We start from the raw sequence: 22676 nt of genomic DNA, 5'->3' as shown, positions 1-22676 counted from the left end.
GCTACAAAAACTTTAATTCTTGGTGATCAGCTACATCTCGTCTAATGTTTTTGACATCACCTGCACTGTTGCCCAAGGCAGTGTGCTAAGTCGGTTACTCTTTCTAATATACTTTGAAGGGGCCCTGCAACACTCTTGAAGTGAATGTGACCGTTGGCTCATAATGCCTCACAAATCACATGCCAAAATATTTTTTTTTAAATATGCCGATTACAAGCGAAGTTCGAGGAATTTGTTTAATACTTCAAACGGTTTCTCTTTTTTACAAGCGAGTGCACTGAAGGCCACTTGGGTAGGGACACAAGTGGGCAAAAATATGCACCCTTTTGTCATCGCACGTCATGACCTTGAGCACTTTCCTTTTTTCCTAGAACGCATGGCTACTTAGACGCTGCCATATGGCAGCAGTTGGAGTGGCCACAGTATTTGCATAGCCTATGATGCTCAAATCAGTAAATGGCTGTGGACTCGGGTATGACACAGTAATCCAGGTATAAGGCATCACCTGTAGAGAGACGAGGGAGCAATTGCTGGCTGACTTTCAGAATTAATTGGGAATTTTAGTCTGCATGCTGCGCTCTAATGTTTGGCTCATGTGCTTTTGCGAGCTGCGACTACTGACAACGCTAAAAAAAGTGTTGCAGGGTTCCTTTACGGACTTACCCGCTGACCTTTCATCCTTGATTTGGTTACATGAAAACAAGTCTATCACCGATTGCAGTATTAATTTATGGGCTAGTTTTTTTTTCTCTTTTAGATAATCATTTCATTTCTCAAATGACCTTAACCTGATATTCAGGTAGAGTGCAACTCAGCAGAACTCACTCATTGTACGATTAACAATACCATTATTTCATCTGACCCTTTATAGAAATAATTATCTTTGTGTTTACCTTTTATCAGATTTATCCTATACTACGGCATGTAGCTCTCCAAAGCTTTTCTGACTTCTTCTATCATTACTGGTGGGGTGTCATCTGGGATACTGCTAGTTCTTATAGTAATAAGGTCTTGGTTGTCTCGGCTACTGTACAGATCTCTGTAAAACTCTTCCGCTATTTTAACTATCCTATCCATATTGGTAGTTATTTTGCCTTCTTTGTCCTTTAGTGCATACATCAGACTTTTGCCTATCCCATGTTTTCTCTTCACTGCTTTGACGCTTCCTCCGTTTTTCAGAGCATGTTCAATTCTCTCCATGTTATACCTTCTTACATCGCATACCTTACGTCTATTAATCAACTTCGAAAGCTCTGCCAGTTCTATTTTGTCTGTTGTACTTGACACTTTCATGATTTGACGCTTCTTAATTAGGTTCTTCGTTTCCTGGGAAAGCTTGCCAGTGTCCTGTCTAACTACCCTGCCTCCAACTTCCCCTGCACACTCCGTAATGATACTCGTCAGATTATAATTCATTGTATCTACGCTAAGGTTGGTTTCCTCACTTAGAGCCGAGTACCTGTTCTGCAGCGGCACTCTGAATTCCTGTACTTTCCCTCTCAGTGATAGCTCATTGATTGGCTTTTTGCGTATCAGTTTCTGTCGTTCCTTCTTCAAGTCTAGGCGAATTCGAGACCGTACCATTCTATGGTCACTGCATCGTACTTTGCCAACCACTTCCACATCCTGCACGATTCCTGGGTGTGCACTCATTACAAAGTCTATTTTGTTCTTATTTTCGCCATTGGGGTTCCTCCATGTCCACTTGCGGTTTTCTCGTTTTCGGTAGAAAGTATTCAAAATCCGTAAATTATTGCGTTCTGTGAATTCTACCAGTAGCTCTCCTCTGGCGTTTCTAGCACCGATGCCATAATCTCCTACTGCCTGGTCTCCAGCCTGCTTCTTTCCTACCTTTGCATTAAAGTCGCCCATCACTATAGTATACTGTGTTTTTACCTTACTCATTGCCGATTCCACGACTTCATAGAAGCTTTCAACTGAAGCGTCATCATGGCTGGATGTAGGCGCGTAAGCCTGTACTACCTTCAACTTGTATCTTTTATTCAGTTTAAGTACGATACCTACCACCCTTTCATTATAGCTATAGTATTCCTCTAAGTTGCCAGCTATGTTTCTGTGAATTAGGAACCCTACTCCTAGTAATCTTCTGTCTGCCAAGCCCCGATAGCAAAGGACGTGCCCATTCTGTAGCACCGTATAGGCCTCATCTGTCCTCCTAACCTCACTGAGCCCTATTATATCCCATTTACCACCTTCTAGATCCTCGAATAGTACAGCTAGACTTCCCTCACTAGATAAGGTTCTAGCGTTAAACTTTGCCAAGTTCAGGTTCTAATGGCAGCCTGTCCGCATCCAGAGATTCTTAGCACCCTCTGTTGCGTTGCAGATCTGACCTCCGCCGTGGTCAGTTGCTTCGCAGCTGCTGGGAACTGAGGGCCGCGAGTTATTTGACGTATGCATGTGGGAGGTAGTGGCCAGATATTGCAGCAGGGTGGCCAATCCTTCTCTGGTGAGGGAGTGCGTTCCCGGCGGTGGTCACCGGTGAGGCCGCACCCTAGGCCTCCTAATGCAGTTCCATCAACACGCGGATTTTTTTTAATCCGGTTGGGAACTGCGTGGCACCGGGATTTGAACCACGGACCTCTTGCATGCGAGGTGGATGTTCTAACCACTACGCCATCGCTGCTTGCCGTATTATCGTATTAGCGTTTCTCTTTAAATTCTTTCTAACTGCATACCTTGTAATTGGCTAAAGGTATCGAAATACTTTTTTCACAAGAAGAAGCGGATTGTTATGTTCTAACGGTAGGTTTTTGTGGTGTATCATTCAAGTTTGTGGTTATTTTTATAAAAATGTTTTAATGAAAGGATATTTCTGCTGATTACCCCCTTAAGTAAGGGCCTAGAGAGTACGGAGTTGGGCCTCCGGTTAACCTATGGGGTGCTGTTTACTAATATATTAAGCGGACAAAATTTAATTTCGTTATGGAGGTGATGTTACCAAATTAATCTTTTTGGTGATAAGGCTTAATTTTGGTCACAAAATAGTTCCGGTACTATTACTCCTATCTTAAAGAAACTTGAGCAGCGACAGGCCTACAACTACGGCTTTGCACTATATGAGTTAGAAGTTTCCCGGTAGGTTATAACCAAAGTTATAAGCGATCGTAAGGGGAAAAAAACACGTGGTTCAAGACTTTGATTTGACGGGCGTACCTTTCTCCCTAGCATTGAGCCACCCTCTTCCTTTGAGCGAGGGCGAGGGAAGACGCGGGCGCCACACGTTTATTAGCAGTTCTCGTTAAATTCTTTTTAACTCTGTATCTTCCGGTTACCTTAAGCTATCAAAATTATTTTTACACGAAAAAAAAAACCGGACTGTTGTGTTCTAAAAGAGGGTATTAGCAATTTTTTGGTGGCGTTTGTAGCACTTTTTGAAAATTTGTTTTAATGAAATGAGCATTTCGCTGAATACCACCGTAATTAAGGGCCTAGAGTGTACGGAATGGGGCCGCCTGGTAGCCTATGGGGTGCTGTTTATTATTATATTAAGCGGACAAATTTTAAATGCGTTTGCGAGGTGATATTACCAATTTATTCTTTTTAGTGATTAGGCTTAATTTTGATTGCAGGATAACTCTTGAACTATTAAACCTAGCCTGATCAAACTACAGCAGCATCAGGTCTACCCTAAGGACTTTCAATTTTATAAGTAAGAAGTTTCCCGGTAAAGTATCAACGAAGCTACAAGCGATCGTAAAAAAACACGTGGTCCGACTGTTGTTGTTTTCACAGATTCAAACTGTTTTCCGCTCCTAAAATTTGAAATTTTCGTTTGTAATAGCAGTATTTGTAGCGGTTAAACTCCTTGTATCTTCACAAACAAATAGACACCACTCTGATCCTCCTAGAACCAAAATTGCTAAAGTGATAGGTAGATATGTGCAGAGCTCACTTACCCGTGCTGCTGACGCGGCGGCTCCCGTACGTCTAACGGGAAAATATACAGCTGGCCAAAGCACCAAGTGTCATCAGCGCAGAATCGTCAGATGACGTGTGGAGAGATGAAGCTTTGGAGAGCATGCAAAGAGGCAAAGCTGCTGGTGAGGATCAGGTAACATCAGATCTGCTGAAAGATGGAGGACAGATTGTGTTAGAAAAACTAGCTACCCTGTTTACGAGGTGTCTTCTGACGGGAAGAGTACCAGAGTCTTGGAAGAACGCTAACATCATCTTAATACTTAAGAAAGGAGATGAAAAGGACTTGAAGAATTACAGGCCGATCAGCTTGCTCTCTGTAGTATACAAGCTATTTACAAAGGTAATTGCTAACAGAGTAAAGAAAACTTTGAATTCAGTCAACCAAAGGAAGAAACAGGATTTCGAACAGGCTACTCAACAATTGACCACATTCATACTATCAATCAGGTAATAAAGAAATGCTCAGGGTATAACCAACCACTATGCATAGCCTTCATAGATTATGAGAAGGCGTTTGATTCAGTAGAAATATCAGCCGTCATGCAGACACCGCGGAATCAGGGCGTAGATGAAGTATATATAAACATTCTGGAAGAAATCTACAGGGGGTCAACTGCTACCATAGTGCTTCATAAAGAAAGCAACAGAATACTAATCAAGAAGGGTGTAAGGCAGGGGGACACAATCTCCCCAATGCGATTTACCGCGTGCTTACAGGAGGTTTTCAGAAGCCTAGAATGGTAACAGTTAGGGATAAGAGTTAATGAAGAGTACCTTAGTAACCCGCGCTTCGCCGATGACATTGCATTGCTGAGTAACTGAGGGGACGAATCGTTACTCATGATTACGGAGTTAGACAAGGAGAGCAGAAAGGTGGGTCTTAAAATAATCTGCAGAAAAGGAAAGTAATGTACAACAACCTCGGAAAGGAGCAGCACTTCGAGATAGGTAATAGTGCACTTGAAGTTGTAAAAGACTATGTCTACTTAGGGCAGGTAATAACCGCAGAGCCGAAACACGAGATTGAAGTTACTAGAAGAATAAGAATAGGGTGGAGCACATTCGGCAAGCACTCTCAAATTATGACAGGTATATTGCCACTATCCCTCAAGAGGAAGGCATATAACAGCTGTATCTTGCCGGTACTTAGCTACGGAGCAGAAACCTGGAGACTTACAAAGAGGGTTCAGCTTAAATTGAGGACGACGCAGCGAGCAATGGAAAGAAAAATGGTAGGCGTAACCTTAAGAGACAAGAAGAGAGCAGAGTGGATTAGGGGACAAACGGGGGTTAAGGATATCATAGTTGAAATAAAGAAGAGGAAATGGACATGGGCCGGGCATGTAGCGCGCAGACAGTATAACCGCTGGTCATTAAGGGTAACTAACTGGATTCCCAGAGAAGGGAAGCGGGTTAGGGGGAGACAGAAGGTTAGGTGGGCAGATGAGATTAAGAAGTTTGTGGGTATGAATTGGCAGCAGCAAGCACAGGACCGGGTTAACTGGCGGAACATGGGAGAGGCCTTTGTCCTGCAGTGGACGTAGTCAGGCTGATGATGATGATGATGATGACGGCGTGTAGCAGATATCTCAGCAAAAGCTTCTCAATCCGAAGGTTACCTCCACAGAAACTTGTGCAATGCATTTTCTAATGTATATGCATTATCATATCTTATCTTTACACACATTTAGAGTATGCTTCATCTACATGGTCACCATAACGAGATTATCTAGTCAATATGTTGGGAGCCATTACAAATAGGGCAGGCAGACTCAACTACAATAAAACATGACATTGACATGACACCATAGAGTTTCCTACATATACACAAGATGGAACTCTGGCGATAGCGTCTATGAGAACTACCACACATGGCGGATCAGCGAGCAAGGAATGATGCGTTGTACACGTATTCGTCTAATCTTCATACTCACAAAACAAAAATCAGCAAATATTCAATGATCACACTTTACCACCTTATTCTTCTAGGCTTAACATTTCAAATCAGGTCCTGAAGTTCAAAAAAGTTTGTTCTTTTCTTTGAAACAAAACCGAAACCAGCAATAAATGAAGCCACAAGTGGGGTTCGCCACCCCCAAGTACGAAGAGTAGGCAAATCCGTGTACTACCCTTCATTCCCAGGGTCGCTGAATGATTACAGTGCCATAGTCCCCTCTAGTTAGTTTTAGTAAACTATGCATGATGGCATGGCCCAGCCACATCACTGCTCTTATATGTCTCTTTCACTGGTAGAGTATTGTGATGAATTTTAGTGCTGCTTTATCCTCCTGTGTACACGTCTTGGCACATTCACAGCACACTTAGTTTCATGTGCACTCATGGTTACACGCAGGCATATTTAAGCCGTCATTACAACCTAGGCAATTGCATATTCAAATCAGTCTTTCGAATTGCATTGCATCTAGCTGTAACTGAAATTTTTAGTAGACTTTCAGTGATAATCTCATTTCATTACATGTTAGTATTGTGTGACATTGTTGCACCTTGCCATTTGTAGGCTTTGTTTTACTGTTTTTTCCTTGTATCTTTTATCTGTCTGTCAGTTACTGATGTCCTCCTATCGGCGTGTAAGGTATTTTGAATAAATAAATAGACTGGCTCTTGGTCTTCTCACATACAGGGACTGGCTCACCAGGACTGGCTCACCAGCCACATACAGGACTGGCTCACCAGCCTATGATAATTGCAATATACCTTGCCCCTAACTTCTCTCAAGTGCATTGCCTGGGTCCAAGGATTATATAAAATGTACGACTATGTTTCTCTGTGAGGACTTTTCATATTCTCTTCCTATTTATATAATTTCAGAAAAAGGTGTTCATTATGCGGAGTTCATTTCATTCTTCTAGCATGTATATTATTTAAGGGTGTGTGAATATTCATGTTTAGAATTATAATTGAGTGCTTTGATTCAACTTTCAAATACAGGAAAATATCTAAAATGCCTAAACACAGGCTAATTGCGCAACTCGGTTAAGGTAGTGTCCCTATAACTAATGCGAAAGTCATTACAGTAGGCTTTAAAACTTTCACTGATACCCTGGTTTGAAAGCTAGCCCATGTTCCCTTCAATAAAATTATGTCAATCCTGCATGTCGTGACTCCAGCAAAAAAGGCAGGAAACATACTTGAAGACTGTTGCATTGCAAGCAAAAAAAAGTCAGATCTTCTAGTCAAGAAACTGAATATTACTTCACTGAGCTTGTGAACAAAAGAAAGGTTTGAAATATTGAAAAGAGTTTTGAACTGCACTTGATACAGGTATAACAAAAATTGCTTTCTGATACGTTCCCATCTGCCGAGGTGGCCAGCGATCGCAGGTTTTTGGCTGCTGTGAACACCATGAGATCACGACGAGAGCCTGAAGACTTGTAATGAGGCATGACTTTCGTTTCTTCATGACAATATGTTCGACAGCAGTTCCTCACCATGCTGTGTGCTCGAGGACATGAGCTAATTTGGTGTTCTTAGTTATTTCTTTTAATTGTCAATAAAACCTTCAGTATTCGATCTGATATTTTTGGCAACTATATGGCACTCTTTCATTCAAGATGAAGTCCTAGTATCAACCCTAAAGTTAATATTGTAGCTCGTCACCTCACCTTTCTGTTTCCTATCTTCACACTGAAGTCTTTCATGACTATGGTGTACTGACTGAGTATAGTTCTCTTGCATTGCATATTCAATATACTTGCCTATTACTGCTTCTTCACAGTAAAGGCCAAACAGAGGAGCAAACGCCTGCACCAGTTTATGTTTATATCTTATTTAGCTGGATGACTAGGGTTGCTGGCCCTTCACAGACAATATTCAATTCTTGAATGTTTCCGGCAATGTTTTTGTGAACTAGAAACATCATGCCGCACTGTTTTATCGGAAAGCCCTCTGCAGCAGTGTGCCCATTAGTGCTGTATGTGCCTTTCCTGTTCTAATATCTCTAAGGTTAATTATATTCCACTCAATGTTTTCCGAATCTTGAAATAACTCTGCTAATCTAACTGCACTTGAGAAGGTCCTTGTGTTCAACATTGTGCAGGACAGATAATCACAGGTCAGTTAAAACTAGAGTATAGGTACCACGGGATGAATGCCATAGGCAAGGTTGGCAGCGGGTTGATAAAGTCGCAAAATTTGAAAGTGCACTCACATAAAGTAAACCAGATCCCACAGAATAGGGTTAGTTGCATATTATTGGCAGAATCCTTCGACCTAGAGTGCAAATAAAATAATAACCCAAAAATGATGAATGGTGATGATTTGCTGGTATCTAATGCTAATATGGAGGGATGCAACAGGACGTATGAATTGTGTTTAAAAAACTGCCAGGCCTGCGCAGAACACGGAGTACAGTCACAGGAAAAACTAGAAGAGCGGCCTTTCAGAGCCTTTCGAAACACTCATTGGTTAACTACTACATGCAAAGATGCTTGATACCCACTTGGGTACTAATAATAAAATTTCTTTGGTAGTAGGCTGACATTCACTATGCTATTTTTCATCATTTTTCTGAGAAGCGTGTATCCGCAAAACAATCGCAAGGTATTTTGAGCCAATTGTTCATGCAGTGGCTAAAGACGATGAGGAATAATGGCTGAAGTGGGTGTGTGCCACAGTTAATTGGGGAACAAGAACAAACTTTTGTAATTAGTTGGAGTATTGGATGACCCACTCGTTACACTGTTCGCAATGTGCGGCGACTGGTTGTTCTTTTGCTGTTTTAAAACGCTGTGTAAGTCGTATTCACGCGATTGCTTTTCCGACTTTAAGCCTGCCTAAGGCAAGTTTGCCAAGTCCTAAGCACTGGTGTGGCTCAGTGGTGGAATACTGGGCTGGCACCCAGCAGACCCGGGTCCGATCCCCACTGTGTCATTGGTGCTAGGTTTAATTTCGAGTGATGTGGTTAAGGACACCGGCGGCGTTAGCGGACTACTGCACGTACCCGAATTGTAATGACATAACAGCTTTCGCTGTAAAAATTATTAAACTTTCCGGATAGCTCGCCAACTGCCAGAAGGAGCGGGCTGCAGCTACTAATTCCACATAGTGACTGGTTTCAACCAAAACGTTCATTAGCCCTGTTTTACTCTGACCTTTGGTTTGCACGCTACAGCCGCTAAAGTGAGCACATAAACTAGCTTTTCTTTGAATTAGTGCCCAAATGGCAAAGAGCTGGAAGAACAATGTGTGTGTGTGTGTGAAGTACAGATAAAATTTGGAAAAACTTTCACATAAAGATATGGTTGCTTCGTCAAGCATACGGGCGAGCATTGTAGGAGTTCTATTCAGTGCTACGAGTGGTTCAAGCATTCTGATAATGACATAATGTAGATCGATAACGATGTCAAGCCTGGACGACCTTGTACATAAACAGATAATGACCGCGTTGAGAGTTCGTGCAGTGATTTGAGGATATCTCTATTGACTCTTGGAGAAATTGCTGACGAAGTGGGTGTTAGAACAGGTTAACATCATGAAATTTCATTTACCTTCTTTATTCCAAACATGAACTACATTGACAGATGCCATTTCTAAACCATACAGAAGGTTTAGGACAATACAAGAAGATACTTGCAGGCCATTAGTGCGTTCCAGGAAGCTTTCCAAAAGCAGAAGAAACGATTGGAACACTGTATTGCCAGTAGAGGGGAATAGTTTGAGGGAAGCAATGCTTAAAATGTTGTACCACAATCAGTGAAGGTGTTAGTGAAAAAAATTATTTTTCAACACATTTCGTATATGCATGCAACTTGTGGAAGTTGTTTCAAGTTTCATGAGTGCTCGTACACATGTGGGGATAAACAAAATGGCAGCTACCTTGGATCAGAAAAATGATTTGAAATTTTCGAATTTTCTGACGCAATTGGTTCAGAAAAATGTCACTGTGGTAAGGAGTTACAAGTGCGTAGCAAAATATGTGGTACTTGAAATAATACTTATGTTAATCTTGATAATTCTGCTCCTTAGATGATTGGAACCAAGCAACTCAGGGGAATTGGCCAAGACTCGGGCAGATGATTTGATCTTGAGTACCTGGATTCTTACTAAAAATTATGGGATCTGGTAGATTGAACAGTTATTCTTAATTACTAAATTGTCCACTTTGATTAGTCATTAAGAAACAGAGAAACGCATGCAACAAGTCTGTGTTTTGCAACGTAAGATATACGTTGTACGTAGTAATTTTGAGAAGAGGCGAGGTACCATACATGCTGAAGAGGCATTATATGCACTTTGTTGATGCTCTAGCTGATGACAAACTTATGGCTAAGCCTTTTGTAATGGTTGGGCAGCTTTAATCAACCACTTGTTAAGGAACTTGCCATGTATGGCACCTTGTTGTCTTATTCTTCTAGCACACTGTATAACCTGTGTTGACGTGGTTCCTTACCTTATACTAAACCTAATTTGAATAGTTTTGAAAAGTAGCATCAAGCACCAGCGTGGCCCTGTGGTAAAACACTTTACTGCCACTTGGATTGCCCAGATTAAAATCTTACATAATCTTAAACTATTCTTTCCTTATTGTGCAAGACAGCGGTAGACAGCTATGCAAAAATATTAGCTGTTATCATGATCTCATAACTTTTCCTTTAATATCATGAGCAATTTATGAAGCATGAAATTCAAGTGATTGACGTAGGGATGTTTCCACAGAAATGTGTATATTCCTGTCAAAGAGTGCCAGTATGAGATTCCCAATTCATAGCAGCACAATGGCATGCTAAGTTGCTGCATCATTTCATGGTTCATTTTCTTGTAAACACTTTTTAAGGTTTCGTGCTTTGTTTTATTCATTTGTTGTCATTAGTACCATAATTATAGCGATATTGGAAGTGCTAGTTGCATTCCCTCCTCACACATTTGTAACTCGTAAGGTTGAAGCTTTTGAGGGTTTTGATTGTTTGTTAGGAGTACTATTACCAATCAAAATATGCACTGTTGTGATTGTTGCTGCACTGTTATATAAATCTATCACTTGAAACAATGCACAAAGCAAGGCAGTGCTAAGAAGTTGGAGCTCATTAGCATAAAGTGCCCTCCTTCGTGGAGCATATTAGGCCGACCCAAACGAGAGGCATGGTGCTGCAGGTGACAAGAAAAGACATTGATGACAGTACAAGTTCTGATGCACTCTACATCTAAATGAAGCGCATACACATGCAGCGAGTGCTTTGATAAATCTTGTGCTACATTATTTCAAGTGCTCTGAAATGGGAATTGTGGTTCACTATGCATATACTATGATCTGTGAGGGTGCTGATTTGGGCTAGTTGGTATGGTAGCATGACAATTAATGGTAGCGCAAACAAAGGACATCAACAAAAGCAGCCACATTCAAGACATCACAGGGCTATGCGTTGTCTTAAATGTGCCTTCTTTTACCGATGTCTTTTGTCTGCAATGGTGAGAAAACACGACAATGAACAGACTAGTGTAGTGAAAGATTTTGCAATGTATATCACAAGGCTGCTCTTTCCTTCGACTAACTATTAAAGCCAACACTGTATCAATTGTAAGAGTACAATAAATGGAGATTGTTTTTCGTTGACTGGAGCTGTTTATAAAGTTAAAAAATAATCAAGAACTGCACATGAGAAAGAGAGGTGGTTAAACATGAAGAAAAAAACACAGAAAAGAACTCAGAAAGGAAAATTAAGGAGATTTCACACATCGTGGGAATCTATTTCATGCAAAGTAGTCTATAATGATGATGCCTATGATGAAATATTTGGCATTTAGCCAGGTGTAATAGCGTGAATGAATGTGTTTTAATAAATCTAGCAGTTTTTTGCTCATCAAGGACTTACGAAAAACGTTAACTACACAGGAGTTCAAAGGGTAACTTATAGTCTGACACATCAGCACTAATCATACAGCACAGCCACCGGTTTCATCACAACAAAGTGCATGCTATGGTACGACAATGTAAAGATTATTCATTAGCACATTCCTACGTGGTCGAGCAACACTTGAATGTAGCTTGCCGAGTCATATGAAATGTTTATTATGACTTACAAAAGTCGAGGCCACCCTGGAACCACAATTGGCATTAACCCAACATGACAGCTGTATTTTAGGTACACATATGTCAAGTTTACCACCTTTTAATCACACTACAGTGCCGGCCCTAGAGCCATAGATAACATAACACTGATATGATGGCTGCATAGAATATTTTTTCAAAAAGCCGTTTCAAGACATGCCGTGGCTCTGTGGTAAAATACTTGACTGCTGTGCAGAATACCCGATTGTTGTTTTTTATTATTTGGTCAATGCTGCCAGTGCCAGATTTTATTTAAATTGCTCACATTTAAATTGCCAATATTTATAAACTGTCATCACGTGTGACGCATACCACAGTGTACGGGCATATGCTGCCTGTGACTGGAAAAAAAGGTTTCATGACGTACATAACAGGACTCTCATTGTATGCATGTCATAACGAGACAGTCATTCTCGTCATATTGTCATTACCTGCTGTGCCTTTTTCAGATCATACCAAGTTAAGGAGGTGAGCAAGATAGCACCCACATGCAGACCTCTAGATAGATATACGTGCTTAAAGTGCCTTTGTTCTTTAAAGAAATGCTTTGCTTTCAAAAGGCTTTCTAACATAAAAAAGAAGCTGCTCAAGCAGGCCACTGACTTACCCAAGGTGGGCAAAAAGCAATCAAACATCTGAGAGTCTGGAAGATGCATTGAGTGAGTTACTAAAAGCACAGGTTTTGTATATGAAGAAATATACTGTTTTTGGCACACTGTCTTGCTTATTGTGAATGATATTTACTGTTTGAAGTGCATAAATATGCACCATATGTAAAGAAATAGCCAGTTACACGTGTAAGTATTTATTCTAATTACATCTGCTATTGTCATCAGTGTTAGCTTCCTTTCTGCTCTATTTCTCCCAACGCGCTTATAAAATATTCAACATTGTTAGGCATATCACTGGTACAATGTTATTGGTTCCACTGTGCACCCCGTGCTAAACCACCATTATCTAGGTTTTCCTACTCCAAAAGTGTGCGTGTGTATGTGCCTTCTTTGTGTCTTCATTTTCAGTGCGCTATTAACATTCCACTTGGGTGTTCTCCTAGTCACCAAAATTTATGCATAAGTTATGAAGCATCAAAGGCAATAGAAAACAGCCACAATATGGTGTGGAGCTTAAGGCAAACAAGCTGGCATATTGTTTCCTTTAAGCTGCCAAAACTGTTTTCTATTAGGATGTTTATTGCTGAAAACCAATCGCTAAAACTAATGGGTGTATTTCGCAACACCGCGCAATCTTTAAAAGTCCGAGTAAGAAGAACATAGAAGGATGCGCTGCATATCCTGAAACAAATGGCTAAACTTTGTTTACATAGTTTCGGAAGTTTCATTAAAAGTGATGTTATTTTGAATATTATAGGATAAAAATTTTCGCTTAATCCTCTAATACAGATGTTGAAGAATTGCCTTCATGGCAACATATCGCTTAAAGTTTAAAGCTTTCGGTGGCAGGAGTTTCAGTTCATGCATTTGCGCTTTATGCATACATGCAGTAACACACTTTTAATACAAAACTTTCTGGGGCACAAATTCTTTTTAAAAAGAATACTTGCGCACCTACCACCCTTAATTCACTGGATAGTCGTTCTGTCAGATAGACTCATGGCGAGGAGAATGTCGGCCATCCAGAGAAGGATCCTTTAACGGAGCTCTTCAAGCGGCTTGCAGCCTCTCTCGCGCTTGTTTTATTGGCTTCACACCAGCGCATACATAAGAAAAGTTACTTCCTAGGGAAGAAAAGAAGGCTGGCCTGGATTATGACGTCGAGCGTTTATTACAAAAAAAGAAAGTGCACGGCAAGAGAGCACAAGCGCGTTACGCAGACGTAGCTTGATTTCACCATATAAATGCGAGTTTTTGCAGATGGCACGGGCACTCGCATGCGGTTGCTTGTTGTTGACGAGCACGTACGCGAAACACAAGTGCTCACGACAGACAGAAGTTTGCCTGCGGAAGGCGCCCACAACACAGTATCTCTTTTTATTTTCCCTACAATACTTCCACTTTGTGATGTGCAGTACCTCGTCGTTCCTCGATGGAGTCCAAACGCGCTTAGACATCTCGATGGGCAGGTGGATTATAAGCCCTAGTGTTCGGTGGTACAGAAACTTAGCAGCATCACAGTCAAACTAAACTTGCAACCCTTTCCGAGCTGCTCCTCCCAGAAACAAAGGTGCACGGAGCATCCTGTTTCCCATATTGGCTTCCTTGAAGTGGCGACAACGCGCAGGCGCCGAACATGCCGCACGTAAAAATGCGCAGTCGGCGCGCACTGAGTTGTTTTTTTCCTCCATGTTTGGCAGGCGTGTTTCGCGGGCGCAACAGGGCGGCGGCGCAACCTGGAAACGAGAGTACGGCGCGGAGGCGTTGCTAGGCGCACGTCGCGGCGGCGTCCCTGCGAGAGTGTGACCAATTGCGCGCCGCTGCGGTTGCCATGCGTTGCACCTACTGCAGATTACAAATGCGCGGGCCGGCGTCGGCTGAATACTGGCAAGTGCAACTGCAGAACGTTGGGCCTAGATTGGCTTGAACATCGGTTACTACATCGCGAGAACTTGCACTTGACTGGGAAGCCAATCTTTGGCCAGTATTGTGGCTGACATTAGACGATACGGGTCCAAGATTGGTCAAACGGCGGTGTGCTGCCTGAGATGGGTCAGAAACGCTTTATGTGAACCATGTGGAAAGCAGGTACCTATCATCCAGGGAGGAGCGTACCGCATCTATTGCGTACAACCATTGTCGACACAAGTCTACAAGGAAAGGATGTATTTATGAGAGTCCGCTTGTATAGACGATGGTTTCGATAACTCAACCTGCTCTGTTTTTCAACAGTGAATCCGCCTTTCTTTTCATGGCTATCTCTCTCTATTTCTCTCATAACAATGAAAATATACAAATGCGAGCTTGCACAGTCTGCATGTCTTTACAGCGTCACGCATGTCTCCTGACTACAAGGAGTGAGTAAAAACTCCTATTCTAAGCTATCTTGATGCTGCCAACTTTGATGGTGAATATGCTAAGTCGCGATTATCTTGATGAAGAAGCCCGAAATAAAGGTAAACTTTTTTAGCCAACCTCTTATGCAATCGGGCGTTAAAGCCTTGCTGTTCGGTGGTTTCGCAGCGTTGAACTGGCAAAGCTTTTTTCGTTTCTTAAGAACTCCATCTTCTGCTATAATTGATTGGTGCAGTAGCTACATCAAAACAACAGTGCCTTGACGTTCTGTTTTTTGCTGTTTATAAGTGTTCTGTTCGTTTCTACATGGTTTTTTCTTGTTTCGTTCTGTGATGCTGACAGTGCTGGCAAACGTGCGGGCTCATCCAAGCGAACTTCCCTGTATGGGGCAATGTGTGCCAGGCTCAAGATGTCTGCGTGAGTAACTTTCTTTTGCCATAATCTATGCTTTTTAGGGGCGAAGCTCCTTATGGCGTGGGTTGTGCATCCTGTTGTCGTACGTAACCACCGGTGGCACATGCCCGAGAGAGAGGTCCATAGAATGTCCGCTGGATCCCGGTACATGCTTGTGATGAATACATGATGAAAAGATGTGAGATAGCGTCAGTGGCAGTGTTCAATATATAGACGGACGGACAGACGCACATACCCGAGGGGGCGGTCGTCAGAATGTTAGCTGGCTGGCGGTACTTTCATATGATGAAAAAGTCACAGTTTTACCACAAGGGCGATGCAATAATTGTGACAGCAAGAACTTGGAATGTACCGCTGAATAGCAAGCAGATCAAAACGTGCAGCCCGCTGCTTACGCAGAAATGGCGCACGAAAACAACACACGCATGATGAGAGCGAACTAACAACGTTTACCGCTCAACACTGAACGTGTTGTTTAAACAAAAAACGACGCACTAAACTACATAACAGGTGAAAATGAGTGCCAAATATCAAGCGTCCCAGTTTTTTATTTTTTTATTTAGCAATACTGCTAGCCCCAACATGGGGCCATAGCAGAGTGGGTGTACATAGTACAACGAAATCAACAGTACAATACTGCAGTCAACACAGAACAAAGCACTTCAAACAACATAAAAAATAGCTAGTCAGATATAAATTTTTCAAATGCCTCGATACTGGCTGTTTCAATAATTTTGCTGTCAAGCTCATTCCATTCTTTGGCAGTGCGCGGAAAAAAGGAATACTTGAAAGTGTTATTATTGGGCTGGAAAGGAACGACAGTCTGTTTGTGACGTTGTCTGGTAGAGTAACCGGAAGAGAACTTTAAGTATTCACCTGTGGTACTATTTATTCGACCATTAGCTATCTTAAAGAAGAACAACAAACGGCAAATTCTATTTCTTTCTGAAGTCCGTTTGAATCCCGCTTTGGCAACTAATTCAGAGACTGACGTTGGGCCGTATTTCTTGAAAATAAATCGGACAGCCTTGTTTTGGATTCTATCTAGTTTATGGATATTGACATTGGTGTAAGGATCCCAGATAATGTTTCCATAATCCAAAATGGGTTGCATAAAATATTTGTACGCCAAAATTTTAGTGTCGTATAATGAATAGCGAAGAGAACGTCTCAAAAAATGTTTTTCATCATTGCATTATTAGATATGTAGTTGATATGTCGATCCCAGTGGAGATTGCTACATATATGCAAGCCTAGATACTTGTACTCTGTTACTCGATTTAGGATATTTCCATCAGCTGTGTAATTGTAAACAAGGGTACACTTCTTATTTGTTATCGACATGGCCACACGTTTTTGATAGTTTACACACATTTGCCAAGAATAACACCGCTTCATGAGTTTCTCAATTTCTGTGTTAAGCTTAACTTGGTCTTCAACTGTGTGAATAAGAGAATACAACGCACAATCATCTGCATATAATGCAGATGATTGTGCGTTGTTATAGTTATCTTTTATTTAGTTGTTATATTTATTTGTGTACAAAAAGCGAGCTATTTTCGCAATTGGGGCCTGCGCAGCAGAACGAAGTGACCTTTGTGGTCCCGGCAACTAACGCAATTGTTGCTGTGAAAATCGAAGGCAACTACCCACCGAATGATAAGAGCTCGCGTGCAAACATCTAAACTACCCCCCCCCCCCCCCCCTTATTCAAGGAAAAAGTACCCATGGGAGCCAACGCAGGTCGGCACATTGCGGTCAGCTGGGCGCCAAGCAAGGGCGGCTTTTTTCTTGTGTTTTATTATATATATATATATATATATATATATATATATATATATATATATATATATATATATATATATACAAATACGGTGGGTGACATCAACGTCAGCGGCGAAACACAGCCAAGAGTGTGTACGTATTTGTTAATGCAATAATACATGACGGAAACATGTCAGATAGCGGTACGTGGAATATTTATTAGATGGACGGATAGACATACCGGAGAAAACGGTCCATAAAATGTCCGCTGGATGGAGCGATTGGTATACGATAAATACATTACGACATGTTGTGAGATAGCTGTACTTGAAGTGTTCACTAGATAGATGGACTGACGGATGGACATACAGACGAACGGGCGTACAGACAGACAGAGTGGCGGACGGAAGGATGGACCAACAGAAGGATGGTCCCACGATTAGACGCACGGAAAGACGGACAGACACACAGACAAATGAACGAACGGACACATGGACGAACACAAACGCACAAAGCGTGGACGAATGTAAAGGCACATGGTAACAAGAACAAATGGACGGACGGAAGCACACATGAACTGACGAACGCTTCGCCCCACGAATAATCATTCGCTCGCTGGATATGGTGTGATTCTTTTTTCTACCTTCAATATAAGCGGCCGTGTGCTTACTAGTTTTCCGATAAAATAGCTTTGGCAGCTTATGAATTCAGTGATAATGCACGGGACGCGCACAGAGAAGAAACGGCATCATGAGCTCTTTATTATAGGTGGCGCCGAAAGGCAGTGTAACTTCCTTAGATATGTTCAGCCAGCATTTTTTATTCTTTTGCAATCACAGCAGTATTTATAGACTCTTTTTATGAAATGAAAAAGCAATACTTTTTGGATCACATCAACAACTAGCAGACTGAATTCCATCAGTTATGACGCCCTTGTATATTGGAGTTGTACAGAGCATGCACAATGAAATTTAGTAATAGGACTTTTTCGGCTTCTTATTACGTACTGCCGAGCGCAAGGAAGGACACAATAAAAAGCAGGCAGGTGTGAGCATAAAGCAAAATTTACAGCATTTACACGGAGTGAGTGATAAAGAGTGAAGCGAAGCTTCGCGACCTTTCAGCTCGGCTGTCCATCCATTGGTCCAATCAGCCCTTGGTCTTTCTTTCTGTACGTATGTCTCTCTGTCTTTCCATTCGTCCATCTGTCTGTCTGTACGCCGGAAGTTGCGCCAGAGTGCGAAGGGATCCCGCCTACACGGCGGGATCCCTTCGCACTCTGGCGCAACTTCCGTCTTCTCCTGCTCTCTCGTCTCGGCCGCTCGATTAAATACCTTCCGCGCCACATTCTAGAAAGTTCTTGTCATTTCGTCGGCGCGATACGCAGCGAAGGCTGGGGAGAGGCGCGAGACTGTACGGGGGCCGTCCCCGACAGATGAGTCAACCCGGCATACACGCCCATTTCCTTCTGGAACGTTCCAGCGCTTGCCCGGCCGCCGCTGTGGGGTGAGGAGGTTCATCGGCAAAGCCACGCTTCCGAGAGGAGAAGTGTCGCGCGCCCGGGGAGCCTTGGATGCTCGTTTTCTCTTTTATTTTTTTTTTTGTTGACCTCGGCGCGTCTCTCTGGGCGCGTTATCGCAAGAATTTGGCGGTGCGCCCGCTTTTAGCGCTCGTTCTGTGACATATTGCCACCAATTATGCGGCGTGGTCAAGAATATATCATGATAATGCTGGTGTGGCGGAGCCTTCAAACAAAATTAGGAGCGGCTGTGCCTAGCTAAACGTCTTTAGGCAAGCATTATAAAGTCTTGCTGAGCATTCTAAAACTTAATTAGCTTCACATAACTTATCTAATGAAATCGCACCGTAAGAAGCTCTCATTAGATCGAGATGAAGCTATTGCAGACCTATTGTTAAACGAAGCATGGTGTGTTTAGGTTAGTCTAATACTAATTAAGCTTGAGTCTAACTAGTGCTAACTTGGTATATAAGCAATGAAGCTTATGTTCAAATGCGATTCAATGCACTGGAAACCAAGCCTTGAATATACAACATAGGCCAACTGATTTTTCAGAGAAGGTGCTAGATACTGCGATAGCGAAGAGATTCTGAATGAAACCCGGTCAATACCTAGTCAATAATCGTGATACGCATAGTGATCACCTGAACGTTTGATCGCCTGAACTTAGCTTTGTGCGGGAATACGTACATATTGTTACACGACATCGGGAACGATGTCATGTATGAATACCTTTAGCATCACACCGTACCGTTTCGCTAAATAAAAAAGCTGAGTGTTTTATCCTCTTGCTTCGCCTAACATCTATTTCTTTGTGGGAGCGGTATGCCGAATATTTAATAATCGGCCATTTTTTATTGATTTTGTATGAACTCAAGTGCTTAGCCATTCTGAAGAAAAGGGGGTACATGTGTACTGCAATAAAAAGAATACCAATGTTTCAGCTATATTTTGAATGCAAGGTAAAAAGTGGTAGCAGCGTTGGTCGTTGACGACTTCAGATAGGAATACACGTCGCTGAGAAAATCTTGCGGTGGGCCGTGACGGCGAATGAAATTCCACAGTAGAAACGGTGATACGTCGGGTGCTGTGGCAGCAGACAAAGCGGCTCTTTCGGCGTATCACGCCAAGTAGTCGACAGTGACAACGACTCAACGGTTTCCGGATGCCGTGAATGATAGAGGCCCATACAGGATAATTCCAATGCGGTCGAATGGCCTGGCTGGGCAAGGGATTAGCTGGATCGAACCAGAGGCGTGATGAGGGAGAGCTTTCCGTCGTTGGCACGGCGGGCATGGCTGAATATATTTGCGCACAGAGGTTTACATGCCTCGCCAATAAAACCGAGAGAAAAGCCAAGCGTAGGTTTTGAAGACGCACGCATGTGCGCACTAAGGGTCGGCGTGGGAAGCTAAACATAATGCAGAACGAAGATGGAGAGGTATGACAAGCAACCACTTTCGGCTATCGGACTTGTAATTCCTGCGATAAAGGAGGCCATTGCAGACTTCAAAGTGAGCCGCTTGACGGCGCAACGTTGAAAAAGATGTAGAAGTCATCTGGTCTGAAAGGAATCTCAGAAAAACGCTGACCCAGTTATTCTTACTTTGCTCAGACACCATGTCGCTGTTTTGTGGGACCACAACCATTTTGTCTACGGCAGATAGGCATGCAGAGCTATCGGAAGACACTGGTGAACGTGATAGGGCGTCGGAATCAGTGTGGCGTCGGCCAGACCTGTAGACAACACGCATGTCGAGCTTTTGCAACCGCAAAGCCCAGCGAGCTAAACGGCCGGAGGGGTCTTTCAATGTGGATAACCAACAAAGCGCATGGTGATGGGTGACCACTTCGAAGGGGTGACCATATAGGTACGGTCTAAATTAACCTAGAGCCCATGTAATTGCTAGACACTCCGTATTTGTCACAGAATAGTTTTCCGCTTTGGTGAGGGCACGGCTTGAGTATATGCGACTACGTCCCCCCGGAATCCCGATTTACGCTGCGCGAGCATGGCGCCGAGTCCAACACCGCTGATATGGGTGTGTACCTCGGTCGGAGCAGTCGGGTCGATGTGGTGCAAGATTGTCAGCGACGTTACCAGGTGGTGCATTTTTGCGAAAGCATAGTCACAGGCGGGTGACGAAGCGTAACTTTTCGAGTCACTGCGTAGAAGTTCAGTCAAGGGGGCGGTGATCATCGCGAAATTCTGAATAAAGCGGCGGAAATACAAGCATAGGCTACGAAAGCTGCGCAGATATTTCACAGACGCAGGTTTAGAAAACTCCGACACCGCCCGAAGCTTGGCGGCGTCAGAAAGAATACCGTCTTTAGAGACAACATGGCCGATGTTGGTGAGCCGAATTGCGCCGAAGCGGCATTTTTCGGGTTGAGCTGAAGGCCGGTGTCAGTTAGGCACTGCAGTACTTCATGTACCCTGCGGAGATGCGTTAGAAAATTTGGTGAAAATATCACCACGTCAACCAAGTAGCACAAGTTTGTTTTCCACTTCAGGTCACACAAAAGAATGTCCATCGTCCGCTCGCATGTTGCGGGCGCAATGCAAAGAACAAAAGGCATGATACAGAATTCGTAAAGGCCACCAGGTGTGGCAAAGGCCATCTTAGGTTGATCTTCAGGCACCAGAGGGACTTGCCAGTAGCCACTCCGTAAGTGAACAGAAGAAAAAAATTCCACACCTTGGAGGCAGTCAAGGCAATCTTCGATTCTCGGTAAGGGGTTAACGTCCTCTCGAGTTATTTTGGTAAGACGACGTTAGTCAACACAGAAGTGAATCGACCTGTCCTTCTTAACGAGAAAGACTGAAGATGCCCAGGGGCTATTCGAAGGCTGTATGACGCCACGCTTGAGCATGTCAGCTACTTGGTCATCGATAACCTGGCGCTCGGCTGCGGACACGTGATAGGGTCTTTGACGCAATGACGCATTAGTACCCATGTTGATGCGGGGACACACAGCTGACATGCGGCTGAGGGGAGTATGCTGGCAGTCAAAGGAAGAACGGAACTTGTCCAGCAGTTGTAGAAGCTGGGCACGTTGCAAAGTGGTTAACGTGTCGGCGATGGAGCTGCTTAGTATTTAAGCCCTAACAGTGTGTGGCGAAGAGGCACAGGTCACCTCGTTGACTTCATGTTCGGCAAGAAAAATCTGTCGGCATGTCGATTATTTCAGAAGGGTCGAGACTGTAAACACGCCCGATGCACTAACCTCACAGTAGTGGTACAGGACGTGACAACAGGTTCGAGATGAGCTGTCTGCTGACGCCGTCATGAAATTCTAGAAGGGCATAAGGTAGCGCGAACACTTGCGACGAACGAAAAGGGCCGATGGCGTGAAAAGGGCACTCGACTCGGTGAGCTAGTTGCAAGACACCATGGTAAGGGCAAAAGAGTGTGGTGGCATGATGACGTCTTCAGCAACATATAGTTTGTCCCCGGCTTCAAGAGCATCATATAACGGAGCGTCACCAAACACTTCAAGTGTCACCTCAGTGCGAGAGCAGTCGATGACGGCTTTATTAGCAAAGACAAAGTCCCAACCCAAAATGAGGTCATGGGAGCAGGAATGCAACGCTAGCGATTCGACGACATAGATGAGGCCATCAATCGCGATGCGAGCAGTACAGGCAGCGGCCGGCGTGACGCGCTGTGCGCTGGCTGTACGAAGTGATACACTTGCTTGTGACGTCATAACTTTTTTGAGGAAGTGGCAGAGTCTGGCAGATCACTGAAACTGCGGCACCAATGTTGACAAGAGCAAGTGAAGCGACACCGTCCTCATATACGTTGAGAACATTCGTTGGTGAAGAGACAGGCCTTGGTCTTTTCGCGGGTGACGCAGTTCCTGCCTCTGGAACTGCGACAATCAATTTTTGCTGCTCCGCCGATAAAAGACGAGGACGCATCGGCGATGGCGAGCGGCGTCGAGGCGAAGGCGAACGCCGGTTAACGGGAGAGCGGTAGTCGGCGTACGATGACATCTGGTC

At 43.3% G+C, this 22676-nt stretch overlaps 1 protein-coding gene across 1 annotated transcript in view; it reads left to right on the top strand.

Moving 5' to 3' along the window:
• LOC142765206 (uncharacterized) overlaps positions 1-22676 on the top strand; it is a 1282698-nt gene that overhangs the window by 230323 nt on the left and 1029699 nt on the right. The window contains exon 3 of the mRNA XM_075865840.1: positions 15316-15390. Coding sequence (XP_075721955.1) covers positions 15316-15390 — 75 coding nt within the window. The remainder of the gene's footprint in view (positions 1-15315; positions 15391-22676) is intronic.

The sequence above is a fragment of the Rhipicephalus microplus genome, chromosome 6, assembly GCF_043290135.1.
Source record: "Rhipicephalus microplus isolate Deutch F79 chromosome 6, USDA_Rmic, whole genome shotgun sequence".
NCBI lineage: Eukaryota > Metazoa > Arthropoda > Arachnida > Ixodida > Ixodidae > Rhipicephalus > Rhipicephalus microplus.
The sequence above is the reverse complement of the archived record's forward strand: the minus strand, read 5'-3'. Positions and strand labels throughout refer to the sequence as shown.